At 36.7% G+C, this 16,310-nt stretch overlaps 1 protein-coding gene across 7 annotated transcripts in view; it reads left to right on the top strand.

Moving 5' to 3' along the window:
- Window positions 1-16,310, top strand: part of ZNF143 (zinc finger protein 143) — a 67,567-nt gene that overhangs the window by 15,050 nt on the left and 36,207 nt on the right. For 6 of the 7 annotated variants that reach the window (XM_079104285.1, XM_079104281.1, XM_079104282.1 and 3 more), the window contains 7 exons: window positions 219-302; window positions 815-1,011; window positions 2,097-2,171; window positions 9,402-9,521; window positions 11,657-11,732; window positions 12,751-12,876; window positions 15,635-15,814. In XM_079104285.1, the coding sequence (XP_078960411.1) occupies window positions 219-302; window positions 815-1,011; window positions 2,097-2,171; window positions 9,402-9,521; window positions 11,657-11,732; window positions 12,751-12,876; window positions 15,635-15,814 (858 nt within the window). The remainder of the gene's footprint in view (window positions 1-218; window positions 303-814; window positions 1,012-2,096; window positions 2,172-9,401; window positions 9,522-11,656; window positions 11,733-12,750; window positions 12,877-15,634; window positions 15,815-16,310) is intronic. The other variant, XM_079104280.1, reaches the window with a different exon arrangement.

Here is a 16,310-nt window from a genome sequence, read left to right as displayed (position 1 = left end):
ATATTCTTTTGCCCCTACTTTCAACTCTCTCCTTTAGGTATGTATTCCTGAAATAAGTATTCTATTTCTTTCAGTGCTTTCTCAAAGCAGCTTTACTGACTCATAAAGCAGCTATTGGTTGTCATGATGCATTTAATGGCTAATTGATTCTCATTGCCAGGTTAGTTAATTGGAACGTTAGAAAACATGGGACCTAAACGTAAACAATTGTTCTTGAGCAGGGGACAGTTTGCGTCTAGAGGATGGTCAAGCAGTGCAGTTAGAAGATGGAACCACAGCATTTATTCACCATACCTCCAAAGGTACATTAACTCTGAACATATGAAGTAAGAGAGAAGTGAGAGTATGGGAAAAATAAGATCTACTGAAGTGTTGTCATGTGAAAAAATTGTGTTTGTCCTTTGAAGTTCAAGGCACCAGACTTGCACACAGTTTAAGGGAAAACTTTCTCATAGTTTGAGCTGCCGGGAGCCATTTGGAACAGTAAACACCATGGACTTTGAATTCATAATACATGAATTCAAATCCTGGTTTCTTTAAATACTGATTTTGACTGTTACTTGTTAAGTTTTTTAAATTTCCTTGTTCCTAAAGAAAGTGATTTTACTTCTCTCAAATTCTGATCCCTGTTTGTATACTGGAGGTGGTAAATCTACCTGCTTCATAGAAGTTTTGTGAGGATCAAATGAAATAACATAAAGCACATCATCTGGTGTTCATAGTACTACTCAGTAAAAGTTCATTCCCTTCTTCCTTTAAATATATAACTGTTGGTAAAACTTCAATTTAAGGCCCTTCTCTTCTATTCCTTCAGATAGTTATGACCAGAGTGCATTACAGGCTGTTCAGCTGGAAGATGGCACCACAGCCTATATCCACCATGCAGTGCAAGTCCCGCAGTCTGACACCATCTTGGCAATTCAAGCCGATGGGACAGTGGCAGGACTGCACACTGGGGATGCCACAATTGACCCTGACACCATCAGTGCTTTGGAACAGTATGCAGCGAAGGTATAGTATTTTACTTAAGTACTGTCCCAGGTACAACCTCTTTATTTTTCATGAAAAGAAAATATAAGTACAGTTTATCAATAAGCTAGCAGTTCAGGGCAGGGATTGTGGCTCAGTGGTAGAACTCTTGCCTCCCACGTATGAGGCACTGGGTTTGATCCCTGGCACCACATTAAAAAAAAAATGAATAAATAAAATAAAGGTATTGTGTTCATCTACAACTAAAAAATTTTTTTAAAAACAATAACAAAAACAAAAATAGCAATTCAGAACCAAAATCATTTAGCCTTAAAGAGAACCACATTTATCTTAAATGAAGTGAAATGTAAAAAGATGTATTGGAAGAAAAATAAGGGAATGGGGTAAGGATTTAGAAATTAAATGGATTAGCAGATAATTCACAAAAAGATACCCAAGGATGAATGCTATAAAAGTAGTAGTAAAGTATAGATGTGCCCAGCTTGGTGGTGCATGCCTAATCCCAGTGGCTCAGGAGATTAAGGCAGGAGGATTATGAGCTCAAAGCCAACCTCAGCAACTTAGGAAGGCCCTAGGCAACTCAGCGAGACCCTGTCTCTAAATAAAATATAAAAAAGGGCTGCAGATGTGGCTCAGTGGTAAAGTGCCTTTGAGTTCAATCCCTAGTACCAAAAAAAAAGAGGTGGGGGCTGAGTTTTGATCAGTGTGTATTCGTGTGCGGCTATAGTTCCAGCTATTTGGGAGGCTGAGACAAGATGTTTGAGTCTTAGAGTTCTAGGCCAGCCTGAGCAACCAGTGTACCAAAACCCCAGCACTAAAGTGGGTGGGGATGGGTATTTTTCCTGCCTTGAACATATTTCTCTCATATAACTTAACTTTTTTTTTTTTCACTTTTTATTTGGAAAATTTACAGACACACAAAAATAATAATGAACCCCATGTTCTGATCACCCCACCTAAAACCATTATCAAAATGTCAGACTTGGGGCTAAGGGTGTAGTTCAGTAGAAGAGGGTTTGCCTAGTAGGTATAAAACTCCAGGGTCTGTTCCCACTTTGCAGAAAAGAAAAGGTAAAACTTCTTTAAGCCTTATTTTATTCCTATAGGTATCCATTGATGGAAGTGAAAGTGTAACAGGTACTGGAATAATTGGAGAAAATGAACAAGAGAAAAAAATGCAGGTATGTAAAGCCCCCTTTTTTTAATTAAAATCTTTTTTATTTTTATAGACTGCATTTTGATACGTTGTACACAAATGGTATACAATTTTTCATTTCTATGGTTGTACACAATGCAGATTCACACCATTCACGTAAAAGAATCTCTCAACATTTTCTAAGCAACAATAGAGAATGCACTACTTTCCCAGGAAAATTGCACCATTTCAGAAAAACAGTATATATGTTAGGCAGCAACTTTCTCAAATTACCTCAGGCCCTAAGGTTTGTTAGTAGTTCAAAGTGACATTACAGAAATAGAAATATCCTAGAAATCCAGCTGAGCCTTGTGTTCTTGAATCCAAGGCAGTTATGGAGACCAGGCATACTGTCCCATCCATGGAATTTTGTTAGTCCTTTCTCTGTGACTCACTCATTACTGTGACTAATCCTTGCTACTTTGCCATTTGTATGTTTTAAAAGTTTCTTCTACTTCCAACTGATTCCCTTTGTATTTTTCTTTTCAAATTCTGAAGGAAAGGTCCAGCCAAGCTAATTATTATTATTCCTACTTAGCAAAACTTTGGCTACCCCTTGCCTAAATAACACCCTAGTAACCACCCAAGTAACCATCTTTTTTGTCCCTTTGTTAGTGGGAATTAAACACAAGACCTTGCATGTGCTTGGCAAGTGCTCTGCCACTAAGCTATATCCCCAACCACTTTTTAATGTTATTTTGAGATAGGTTCTCACTAAGGTTGCCCTGGCTGGTTTTGAACATTCAGTCCTCCTGCCTCAGCCTTCCAGGTAGGTGGGATTACAGGTATGTGCCACTGTGATCAGCCAGAGCCACATTTTTAAGCATTAACTTGTGCATTAACATCACCACTTAATAGCATTTAGTGATAATTAGGTCTTATCAAGAGATTTTGTCAGTTATAATACTAGTAAATGATAAAATAACAAGAATTACTGACATCTCTGATAGAAGTTTGATGATTAAATAGCCAGTCTATCTGTTTAATAGCTGAAATGGTGCCATTTGTAACAATAATATAAATTCAGTTTTATGTTTACTTAGCCCATGAGCTTTGAAACTTGGTTCAAGTCTTGGAATTCATTTTCACTTATTATGAATAAAATGAGACTTTAATATTTTTAAATTTATGTCGTATCTATCTAAGTGAAATTCTACTGAAATGGAAAGATAACGTAAATATATATACAAGAGATATAGGTCAGTGACTTGCAGTGGCCTAATAGGTTTTCTTACTGGTAACTACCAAATAATAAGATACTTAAGCAGTAGAGTTTTAGAATTTTTTTCTTTTACAGTACTGGGGTTTGAACCCAAGGGCACTCTATCACTGACCTATATACATCCCTCTTTCTATTTTTTATTTTGAGACAGGGTCTTGTTAAATTGCCCATGCTGGCTTTGAACTTGTGATCCTCCTACTTCAACTTCCCAAGTAGTCACAACTACAGGCCTGTACCACCAGGCTGCCAAAAGATTTTTGGGGGGCACGGGGAATGGTACTGGAAATTTAACCCAGGATATTGTACCAGTAAGCTATACCTGCAGCCCGCCCGCCCTTTTTCCTTATTCCTTTTTGTACTTTTCCCATTCTTTCCTCTCTTTCTTTCTTCCACTTTCTTTCCCTCTTTTCTCCCTCCCTCCCTTCCTTGCTCTCTCTTTCACCAGGGCACTCTACCACTTAGCTACATCCCCAGCCCTTTTTATTTTTCATCACTAAATTGCTGAGGTTGACCTGGAACTTGCAGTCCTCCTGCCTCAGCCTCCCAAGTCACTGGGATTATAAGCATGTGCCACCATACGAGGCACCAATAGAATATTTTAAAAGGAAGGAAGTTACAAGTGTACTTGTAATAAACTAATGTAGAATGAGACTTAGTCAAAAAATAAATTAATTTATCATCAGGCTCCATAACCTATTAACATACTTTTATTATAAAAGACTGTTAACATCAGTTGTTAATTTCTGGACCCAAAAATGTAGGGATTGAGAACTGCTAAGGCAAAATGTCATAAAAAACTTCATTACTTTTTTTGGGGGGGTACCAGGGATTGAACCCAGGGGTGCTTAACCACAGAGCCACATCCCCAACCCTTTTTTATATTTTATTTAGAGACAGGGTCTCACTGAGTTACTTAGGGCCTTGCTAAGTTGCTGAGGCTGGCTTTGAACTCTCGATCCTCCTGCCTCACCCTACCAAACCGCTGGGATTACAGGTGTAATCATGGCTGGCAACTTCATTACTTTATATCTGCAGACATAAAACCATTATTATTGGTAACAATAGACAAAGAATAGAAGACAATTAAATAGAATTTTTTTTTTTTTACTCTAATTTTCTGTCCTTTTTCTTGCAGACTAGATCTGTGCTGTCCAATAAGGTAACTACTAGCCACATGTAGCTATTGAGCACTTGGTGGCTAGTTTGAATTAAGGTGTGGATTTTTAAGACTTAGTATGAAAAAAAAGAATGTAAAATGTCTCAAATAATTTTTCATATTTATTACATGTTGAAAGGATATTATTTTGGACCTATTATATTGGGTTAAATAAAATTAACTTGACCTGTTTCTTTTCCCTCTTTCATTGTGGCAACAAAATTTTTAATTATATACATGGCTTGTATTTGCGACTTAGTCTTTTTCTCTTTTTTAGTGCTAAACCAAAACTTCCTGTTTCTTTAAAACAATTAAGCATCACATTTGAGCTCAAGGGCCCAGTATGTGGTATTAAAAAGCCAAACTGTTCCAAGGATTCACAGCAGATAAGCAGAACCTGTAGCTTCTAGTCTCATCCCTTTGTGCTCCTTCTACATTTTTACTTATGAAGTTGTAGCACTGCATTTTCCTGAACTTTAAAAAAATTGGTAGCTAAAAAGCAACAGATTTTTTTGTAAATAGTCTTGTTTCTGTGTTCTAGATTTTTTTTTATTATGAGGTTTACAGTTTAGAATTTTTCTAATCTGTAACATGAAGACGCCACTAAACTCATCTCTGACATGAAAAATCACAGGAGAAGGGAAAGCCTTGAGTACTTAAAGCAGAAGTTCTCAGGTGGAGGCAGTTTTGCCCCAGGACATTTGGCAGTGTCTGGAGACAATTTTGTTTGTCAACAATTTGGGGAATACTACTTGAAACTGCGTGTATAGAGGTTCCACCAATGGATAGCCCCACCAACAAGGAGTTACCCTCTGAAAATATCAACAGTGCTGAATTTAAAACCCTAATATAAAGTAATCTCTAAGAATACCTGTGTGTTCACTTGTAAGAATGGTAAAAATGGTGGGGTGGGGGGTTGCGGGGAAGCCTTTGTGGCAGATTATAGCTATTGTCATTGCCCTCATGCTGCAGCACCCTTAATTAAATAGAAAACAGTATTAAAGTAGTATATACTTTAAAAGATCTGGATTGAGTTCTACTCTGCTATATAGTAGCAGTGGGACTTTGACCAAATTACTTTTCTGGATCTGAGACTTTTTTATCTGTTATGTGAGAGTAATAATCTTTGCTTTACCTATCTCATGAGTTTATGGTAACCAAGTGAGATTTTCATTTGATTAATATTTTAGGGTAACACATGAGACTATTATTTATAAATCTGTAAGTATTACATAGACATTAATAATTGTTGATACTTTACACACCCTTTTATCATTCAAAACTAATTTTTATTTACATTGGAGATCAAAGTAAGGGCTGGGGATATAGCTCAGTTGGTAGAGTGCAAGGCAAGCAAAAGGTCCTGGGTTCAATCCCAGCACCTCACCAAAAAAAAAAAGAGAGAGAGAGAGAGAGAGAGAGATCAAAGTACTTTGGTTTGACAGTATTTTATTCAGAGCTGTAATAGTTGGAAGACCCACAAAGACCAGTCATGCTAGCTCAAGGAAAAAAGAGAGCAATTGTAAGGATGTATCAGAGCTTATAGGAAGCCCAGAATGGGAACTGCTAAACATCTCTTTCTCACAGGAACTAGAATTACAAAGGAATCAGGAGGCTGATTTCACTCCTCTTTCTTCTCTCTCCTACCTCCCACAAAGGGCTGGTCTCTTCCATGGCATCTCTGCTCCCTTTTCTCTGCAGATAGACTTTCTCTGTGTCTTCATTGAGTTTGCACATGACTCATAATAACCATGCTTTCTCAGGTTCACCACCCGTGACCAACTCAGGATTTCCCTTTATTTCTTAGGTCAGATTCCAGAGAGAATTGTACACTCAGCCAGACTACTTTTTTTTTTTTTTTTAAACAGGTCTCTCTATGTATCCTAGGCTGGCCTCAAATTTCTGGGCTCATATGATCCTCTTAACCTCAGTTTTCTGAGTGCTGGGACTACAGAGGCACATAGCATGGCACTCAGCCCAACTTTTTAAGCCTGGCCCCATAAGCATTGATAGATCATTGGCCAGCTTATAGATGTACAGTCTTCTTTGGTCAGCCGAGTCTGTGGATGGTTGATTTTCCCAAATTGTGGGTTAAACAATTAACCCAAACCTGTTTAGTATAGGCAGTTTAAATGTGGATCATATTTTATTTTTGTTTTATTTTATGTATTTTTATTTAGCTATATGACCTTGAGCCAAGTGAAACTTTATTTATTTAATTTTTTTGCAGTGCTGAGGATTGAACCCAGGCCTCATGCCTGCTAGGCACATGTTCTCCCATTGAACCACATCCCCAGTCCAAACCTTGCTTTTCTTAGTCATTTTTTTTCATCTCTTAAAGGTATTCATTAGATCAGTGATTATTAGGGGCAAAGGATTTTTTAGGTTGACATAATAGTTGGACATATTTTGGGGCTAGGCACAGCGATACACACAGTCACTTTGGAGGCTGAAAGAGGAGGATCACAAGTTTGAGGCCAGCCTCAACTTAGAGAAACCCTTTCTCAAAAAATAAAGAGATCTGGGGATATAGTTCAATGCTAGGGTACTCAAAGGTTCAATCCCCAATACCCCTCCAAAAAAACCAGTCATACCTATTTGGGGGGGCACAGTGGGATATTTCTATATAGATAGACAGCATGTGGTGATTAGATCAAAGTAATTAATGTATCCGTCACCTCAAATATTTATCATCTCTAGGATTTTTTTAAAAGGGCTAGAGGTATATCTCAGTGGTAGTGTGTGTACTTAATATGCATGATGTCCTAGGTCCAATCCCCAGCACCAATATTCAATATTAATATTTTAGTGTATTTTTTTTAATTTTAGAAGTTCAAAGAAGAAAGCCCAAAATGATTCATAATCTTACCATACACATAGCTGTTGTATATACTTTTTAAAATAAAGGTTTAAGTTTAGAAAATCCATATGGTATAAATTAGAAAAAATTATTAGATATCTATTTGTTCCCCTTGCCTCGTACTGGGGATCAAACCCAGAGCCTTGTGTATGCTCTAAGATTGAGCTACATCCCCAGACCCCAGATGGAAAGATTGCAAGTTCAAGGCCAGCCTTGGCAACTTAGACCCTGTCTCAGAATAATTAAAAAAGGGGCTGGGGATTTAGCTCAGTGGTAGAGCACCCCTAGGTTCACTTCCTAGGTCAGCCGGGAAAAAAAAAAAAGTCTGGGATGTAACTCATTGGTAAAGTGCTTCCCTTCCATGCATGAGGTTCTGATTTTAATCCCCAGGACTGAAGAAAAAAGAAAAATTTGAGGTTACCTGAAAATTAGGAAACATATTACTTTAGAATCTAACTATTTAGTAATATATATTTTTAAAAAAATTTTATGATAATAGGTATCAAATCTAGGGCCTCATGCATGCTAGGCAAGTGTTCTACCACTGAGCTACATCCCAAGACCCAAAATAATTTTTATTGATCAGTTCTTACCCCAGAAACCAGATGATATGAAATTTATTTTCTTAAGAATGAGGATAAAAAGTAGCAAGCAGTTAAAAATATAATATGAAAATTTATTTACCAAAAACTTCATATGTATTTGCAAGTGGTGAGGTAGGGCAGAATCTCTTATATAAATCAGATATTTTTCTCAAAAACCAGAGTGTCTAACAGATCTTTGAGGAAAAAGTCATCAGGATCATGTGCTTGTTATGTCTTTTATTTTCAGATTTCTTTTTGAGCCTGCAGTGTCTGTAGTATCACCTCAGTGATGATTTTGGCTTCATTACTTTTTTAAAAAATGTTTTAGTTGTAAATGGACATAGTATCTTTATTTTATTTTTTATGTAGTGCTAAGGATTGAACCCAGGGCCTCAGGCACACTAGGCAAGTGCTTTACCATTGAGCCACAACCCCAGCCCCTGGCTTCATTTTGAATTTTTTACAATATAAAAAAAAACCTCTGAAAGAGTAATTTTTGAACCTTGAGTGACATTCTGCACAGATAAGATTATTGCAACACTAACACTATGTGACCCACGGAGTAGACAGTCATTCTTCAATTTTTATGGTATCATAATTTCTAAAATAGGCAGCAGTTTTTAAAAGCCTTTTAACAGCACAGGGCTATTATTTGAATTCTTATAGTATTATATCTAGAAAAATGATCTTGTGCTGAATGTAAGTACAGAATGTGATATCGATTGTATTATCTCCTATAGGTGACTTAAATGACCTAATGCCTGCACATACCTTCTCTCTTCCTTCCTCCCTTCTTTTTTTTTTTCTTTCTCCCCCTACCTCTCTCTGTCTGTTTCTTTCTTACTGATGAACCCAGAGGTGTCCACCAATGAGCCAAACCCCCAGCCCTTTTAATTTTTTATTTTGAGACAGGATCACCCAGACTGGCCTTGAACTTAGGATCTTCCTCCTTCAGCCTCCCAGGTAGCTGAGATTACAGGAGTATGTTACTAGCCCAGCTTTTCTCATTGCTTTTGAAGTACTTTTGAAATCGAAAATGCATTTGACATTGTTTTTAAGGCATATGTTCTTTAAAAAAAGCATACTTACACAGTAGTGTGTCAAGGAATACCTGCATACAATGGAGATGCTACTTGGGTTGATTTTCGAGGGGAAAAATAGATTTATGTAATAGCTATGCATTCAACTGTAGCTCTCCTTTTGACTGTTGCAGAACTGCTTACTTCAACTTTGGAACAGAACATGACTGACTTAGAATGATAGACTCTTTATAAAGTGAAGATCTGAGTCTGGAACCCACATTACAGCTTTATCTTTTTTTATTGTAAGACTAGTAATTTCAGCTTTTTGATTTCTGTATGAATGATTTAAATCTATTTTTTTTTTTTATCTAGATTGTCTTACAAGGACATGCAACTAGAGTAACTGCTAAATCTCAACAGAGTGGAGAAAAGGCATTTCAATGTAAATATGATGGATGTGGAAAATTATATACAACAGCTCATCATCTCAAGGTACATATAAGTGTTTTATCTAGTTAATATGTATACCTAGTACTTTAAATACTAATGTGATATGCTTATAGCATTCAAATGCTTATCACAATACTGACATATGCTCACATTCAGACACACAAAAGCCTTTTCAGACACTAGAAACTGTTAGTTCTTTAAGGGCCTGGACTGTGTTTTCTTCATCTCTATATCCCTAATGTCCTGCATATTACCTGGCACATGGGAGGTACTCTGTATATTTCAAAGCATTTAGTCAAATAGAAAATTTATATAATTATATGAGAGATATGTATAATCACTCTGATAATAGTGATTCACCAGAATCCAGCAAAAATTGCTGTAATTTGTTCTGTCTTTTAAAGTTTTGGACAAAGTATTTTTTTTATCTTTTTTTTTTTTTTTTTTTAGTTGTAGATAGACACATACCTTTATTTTATTTATTTTCATGTGATGCTGAGGATTGAACCCAGGGCCTCACATGTGCTGGGAAAGTGCTTTACCACTGAGCTACAACCCCAGCCGTTGGGCCAAATATTTTATTTTAATTGTAGGTGAACACAATGGAACATACTATGACTCATTAATATCGAAGATGTATTCGATAACTATGTCAGGAAGTGTACACTTATCATATTTGGAATAGTGACTCTAGAGTCCGTCTTCATTACTTGTTATTGTGTAACTGTGTAACCTTAGCATGTAATTGACTTCTTGGTCCTTCATTTTCCCCAACTATAATTGGGGAAAAACCACTCTCACAGAGTGGTTATAAGAATTAAATAAGTTAATGCTTTTCATGTAAAGAACCAAGAAAATTGACCTGATATGTGGTAAATGTTCATTGAATGTTGGCCACTGTGGACCAGATACTATTATGTCCCCACCTTACCAAGAGGACTTCAAGGCTTAGAGAAGGCAGATGTTCATGGCCACACCACCAGGCAGTGATGGAACCTTACCTCAGACCCAGACTCCTCTAATAGCAACCTCCACACTCTTTACATTGAGTTACCGCTCCCTGCCCTCTGTTCTAGTTCTCTTCGTGCATGTGTCATGCAGATACCTTTAATCACTCTGGAAAAACTAAGACCTCAGATGTTCCTGTTCCTTATTAAAATGAGTACTTTAGACCCATTTTGTCCCATCATCCTAGATGTGGAATGTATAGAAAAACTTAAGCTGGGCATAGTGGTTCACACCCATGATCCCAGCTATTTGGAAGGCTGAAGTAGGAGGATTGCAGGTGTGAGGCCAGCCTTGGCAACTGGCAAGACCTTGTCTCAACACATAATAAAAAGTGATAGGGTTCAGTGGTAGAATGCTTGCCTAGCATGAACATGACCCTGGGTTTAATCTCCAGTACTACAAAACAAAACAAAACAAATTGAAATGTAGTCCATAATATATAATTATGTAATAAGAATATGATTAAAATATAGTCATATTGATTAACATAATATATGAGCTCTAAATTATTATTTCCAACCTAATTTAATATACCTCTATCAGTTTCATTGACATATTCACAGAACTGAAAGCAAACTGAAAGCAAACTGAAAGCATGGAACTTAATGGGTTAATTTGTAACATTAGATCTTTACTGAGAATCATTGGGCTACAGTCTTTTTTTTTTTTTTTTTGTGGTGCTGGGGATTGAAACCAGGGCCTTGTGCTTGCAAGGCAAGCACTCTACCAACTGAGCTATGTCCCCAGCCCCTTATAGTCTTTTGTTTGCTTCTCTTTGTCTTCTTCTCCTTTTTTTTTTTTTTTTTTTTAATTTTCTTTAGGTGTCAATGAACCTTTATTTTATTTATTTATATGTGGTGCTGAGAATCGAACCCAGTGCCTCACACACGCTAGGCAAGTGCTCTGCTACTGAGCCACAACCCCAGTCCTTTGTCTTCTTTTTTGCAGTACTGGGGATCTAGCCCAGGATCTCACACATGCTGAGCAAGTACTATACCACTGAGCTATATTCCTAGCCCTGGGCTATAGTTTTTGTGGAAAAGTTGTCTTTTATTTCTTAAAAAAGTTTACAACAAAATCATTCAGCAATAGGGGAAAAATAGGTCTATGCTGAAGTCATCTGAGGAGTGCATAGAGGAAGTGGAATCATGCTTGTATTTTAATAACAGGTCCATGAACGGTCACACACAGGAGACCGGCCTTATCAGTGTGAGCATCAAGGCTGTGGGAAAGCATTTGCAACAGGTAAGAACATAAATTTTCTTTGTTTCTAGATTCTGATGGAGGTCAAGCAGAGATAAGCCATAGGCAGAAACTGACCCCTCATCTTTGAGTCCAGAGCACATGATCAGGTTTTCTTAACTTGTTTTTTTTTAAGTTTTTTTTTTTTTTTTTTTTTTTAGTTACAGGTGAACACAATACCTTTATTTTATTTATTTATTTTTATGTGGTGCAGAGGATCAAACCCAGTGCCTCACACATGCTAGGCAAGTGCTCTACCACTGAGCTACAACCCCAACCCCAAGGTTTTCTTAACTCCTTAGCCTGATTGCTCTGGACCCCTTTTTGTGTTCTTTTTTCCCTCCACAGACCTGTTTCTGCTTTTCACTTTCTGCTTTATTTTAGCAGGAAAAATAAAAGCCAAGCTTTAAAAGCTGACTGAATATTTAACATTAATACAGACCTTAGGGAACCACAAAGAACTGGAACTTAACAGTGGGACAGAGCCTGCCCAGGGACATATGTGGCAGGGCCAACACTGGTACCAGTCCTCCTGACATTCATTTTTTGTTTCTTGTCTTAGTCCAATTTAAACTCTTGGGATATGAGTTGTGAACATCATCTAATATAATTGGGACACTTTAAAAATTATTTTTTTAGTTGTCAATGGATCTTTTTTATTCTATTTATTTATATGTGGTGCTGAATATCCAACCCAGGGCCTCACACATGCCAGGCAAGTGCTCTACCATTGAGCCTCAATTCCAGCCCCAGTTGGGACACTTCTTACAAAAGAAACACACACTCTCTTCTAGATGGGCTATATGGCCTGCACTACACACTCTCTTCTAAATGGAGATGAAACTATTAAATTTTTAGTGTGATAGTCCTGAGCCATCTAATAACATTTTTAATAGTTATTCTGTTGTATATGCCTAGTATTTTATTCTTGCAATTTATTATGTTTTTCAGTACCTTAATCTCAATGTGCATGTTTAAAGGGGCCTTATGTAATTAAATTTCTTTTAAATTTTCCTTAAAGGTTATGGATTAAAAAGTCATGTCAGAACTCATACAGGAGAAAAGCCATATCGGTGTTCAGAAGATAATTGTACCAAATCTTTCAAAACGTCAGGAGATCTACAGAAACATATTAGAACTCATACAGGTACCATTATAAATATTGTCATATCTAGACCAGGAATTCTTAATCTTCAGGGAGGGGATTTGGGGAAAGAGTATCTGGAAAAGTTTCAGGGAATCAGTATCAAGGGCTTCTCTTAAATTTCTGAAATTTCATGCAGTTTGCTGTTTGTGTTTGTATGCTTCTTACCAGGATGAGGGCCCAACACTCTCTTAGATTCTGGAAAGGGTCTGTGTTCCAAAAGAGATGAACAATGGCCCTAGACCACCATCCCTTGCAGTTTGCTGAAATTATCTGAGCAACAAGCTTATTTTCCTAGGATTACACACACCTAGTTAGTAACTTGAGAACATAACTGAAGGCACCTGGTTCTGCCTGAGTTAGTATCAATTCTCTTGCAGTAAGCTGCTACTAAAAAAAATAAATAAATAACCTGAACCCCTAATAGCACCACAGAAAGAAAGACATGTAGCCAGGTGCAGCAGTGTATGCCTGTAATCCTGGGGACTTGAAGGCTGAGGAAGAGGATCACAAGTTCAAGACTTTTTAGGGATTTTAGGTATGTGCCCATGCCTGGCTTAATTATTTGTTTTGGATCACAGCTGAAAAAAATTCAGAAACTTTTTATTAAAATTTATTTTGTAGTTGTAGATAGACAATATGCCTTTATTTTATATGTTTATTTATTTATGCAGTGCTAGGGATCAAATCCAGTGCCTCATATGTGCTAGGCAAGTTCCCTGCCACTGAGCTACAGCCCTAGCCCCCAGAAACTGTTGAGAAGAGATACTATTTTAAGCTATTGATTTAGTAATATAGCATAAAATAATTTAGTTTGAGATTTTTAGTACAGGTATTTTAAACATGGTGTGATAATTGTGTCCCCAAATGTTGCAATTTTTGCACTTCTAAGTACTCTGATATAGTTTAGCAAATTTCTAGGGAGGATTCTGCTAGCTGTTAAGGTTTAGTACAAACATGATCCTAAATTTGCTTTACTTTGTAATGCTTAGGAATAGTTGTAGGTCTCTGCTTGCATCTCATTCTTGTACCTTGTTTTTATTCATTGTATTGAAGGCAAGTGTTTCCAAGCTCCTACAAATTCTGTTTGGATTTGCAATATAAAGCCAATTTGTTGTAGTAAAACTATGTACAACCAGTAATTTAGGTCCTAATATTAATATTGAGCAAAAATATCAGGATTATGGTTTTCGTTTTTGTTTTTTTGTACCAGGAATTGTGCTCAGGGACATTTAACCACTTAGCCATATCACCAGGCTTTTTTTTTTTTTTTTTTTTTTTTAATTTGAGACAGGGCCTCACTCACTAAGTTGTTGAGACTGACTTTGAACTTGGGATCCTCCTGTGTCAGCCTCCCAAATTGCTGGGTTTACAGGCGACCATCACTGCCTGACTTGGAATTGTGGTTCTTTTGATTCATCCATCAAGCCATTTAGTCTTACACTAGTTTTAAGTTATGTTATGTTATGTTATGTTATGTTATTTATTTATTTATGATGGTGCCAAAGATTGAACCTAAGACCTTTTGCATGCTAGATGAGCCCTACTATTGAGCTATACTACCAGCCCCCACACACCAGTTTTCAAATCATGACATTTTCATCATTTAAAATGTTGTAATGGCATAATGTTTTAACATGGTACAATGTTGGGTTGAATAAGGGACCAAGGAACTTAGGTGATTTCAGTCAAAAACAAATCAGGTGCTACAGAATAGTAATATATATATATATATATATATAGTACAATGAACATTTTCCTAGAACAGTTGACACTTATCATAGCATGTCACTGCCGGGAAGACTTTAGAGGTTGTCTAGACTCAGAGGAGAAGGGACTTGCCCAATATGAATTCTTTTCTCCTTTCATGAACATATGGAACAAAATTCATTTGAAGAAAAGAGAAAGATTCCTGTTCCTTTTTTAATTATTTCATACTTGAGGACAGAAATCTTTTGGAATGGTCTCTACCAACAGGGAAACCATAATTTCCTTTGACCAAAAGAAAAATAACAGACTTACTCTATATATATGTGTAGTGAAATATCTGTGTGTGTCTATAAAGATAGAGGTTTTTTCCTGCTCCAGAAGTTGTTTGCTTGAGTTCCTTATAGAAAAGGGCACATAGATATTGAAGGCAAAGGCTATTTCCTGCTTGACTATTCAAAGGACTTTTGAGTTTTCAAGGTTGTATAAAGCAAATAGGAAGGAAAGGAATGTCATTGCCAGAGTAGACTTTTCATTTATAAACTTGGACTGTTAGAATAGTGATATGTTTAGCAAGTATTTTGATATATATAACATGATAAGCATTAGATTTAAAAAGATTAAAAATTATTTTTCTGCCAGATATCATAGCATAAATAAAGCAGGAAGTAAGCTTTTAGAGAATTCTGGGGTTGTTCTAACTTAATCCTTATTCTTGACCCTATTTTTTTCTTACGTATTTTTTCTGACATTTCTGTGCTTTTCTCAGCTCAATTTTTAATGCGCACAACTGAATAATTCCATCTTGGAGAGTCATGTAATCACTGATGAGTTTTGAATACTGCAGTTTTTCTTAGGCAAATTTGTTTGGAGTGGAAAATACTTTTTCTGGGGGTGAGGAGGAAGCCTGAAAGGGAAACAACACAAGGCTTGAGTCTTGAACTTGATCCCAGGCAGAATTAAAGATAAGTTAATTTTTAAGATAAGTTAAAGTTAAGTTTCAATTTTCTATGTATTTTTGTACTATTTAATTTATTTCCCTTTGTATTTTCAGGAGAAAGACCCTTTAAGTGTCCCTTTGAAGGCTGCGGTCGATCCTTTACAACATCAAATATCAGAAAAGTGCATATTAGGACACATACAGGAGAAAGACCTTATTATTGCACAGAACCAGGATGTGGGAGGGCATTCGCCAGTGCAACCAATTACAAAAATCATGTGAGGATACACACAGGTAATAATCACTGATCTTTTGCTCCTTTTTTCTTTGAAGGCTTAGTTTAATCCTGCTGCTTCTAGAAATAATATTTAGCTAATATCTTCCTTTCTTTTTTTTTTTTTTTTTTGCGGTGCCGGGGATTGAACCCAAGGCCTTGTGCTTTCAAGGCAAGCACTCTACCAACTGAGCTATATCCCCAGCCTAATATCTTCCTTTCTTCCTACCAGTTGGCATGGGAAGAAAAAAGTTAACAACTTTAAAATTTTTCAACTTAACCATTTTTTTGCATGTTCATTTATCCAACAATTATTGACATCTATTGTGAGTTCTTTTACCGGGCACCATAGATTCAGAGACAGATAAGACATTATCAAGTGCAGTCTAGTTGGGGAGAGATAGTGGACACAGACTTGCTGAAACAAACTTTTAAGGGATTCTGGAGTTGTTCTAACTTAATGTAAATAAGATGCTATGGGAGCAGAGGCAGGAACAGTCATTTCTGCAGGAATGG

This window comes from Sciurus vulgaris (assembly GCF_902686455.1).
Source record: "Sciurus vulgaris genome assembly, chromosome: 11".
Taxonomy (NCBI): Eukaryota; Metazoa; Chordata; class Mammalia; order Rodentia; family Sciuridae; genus Sciurus; species Sciurus vulgaris.
This window is presented reverse-complemented; position numbering and strand designations above follow the sequence as displayed.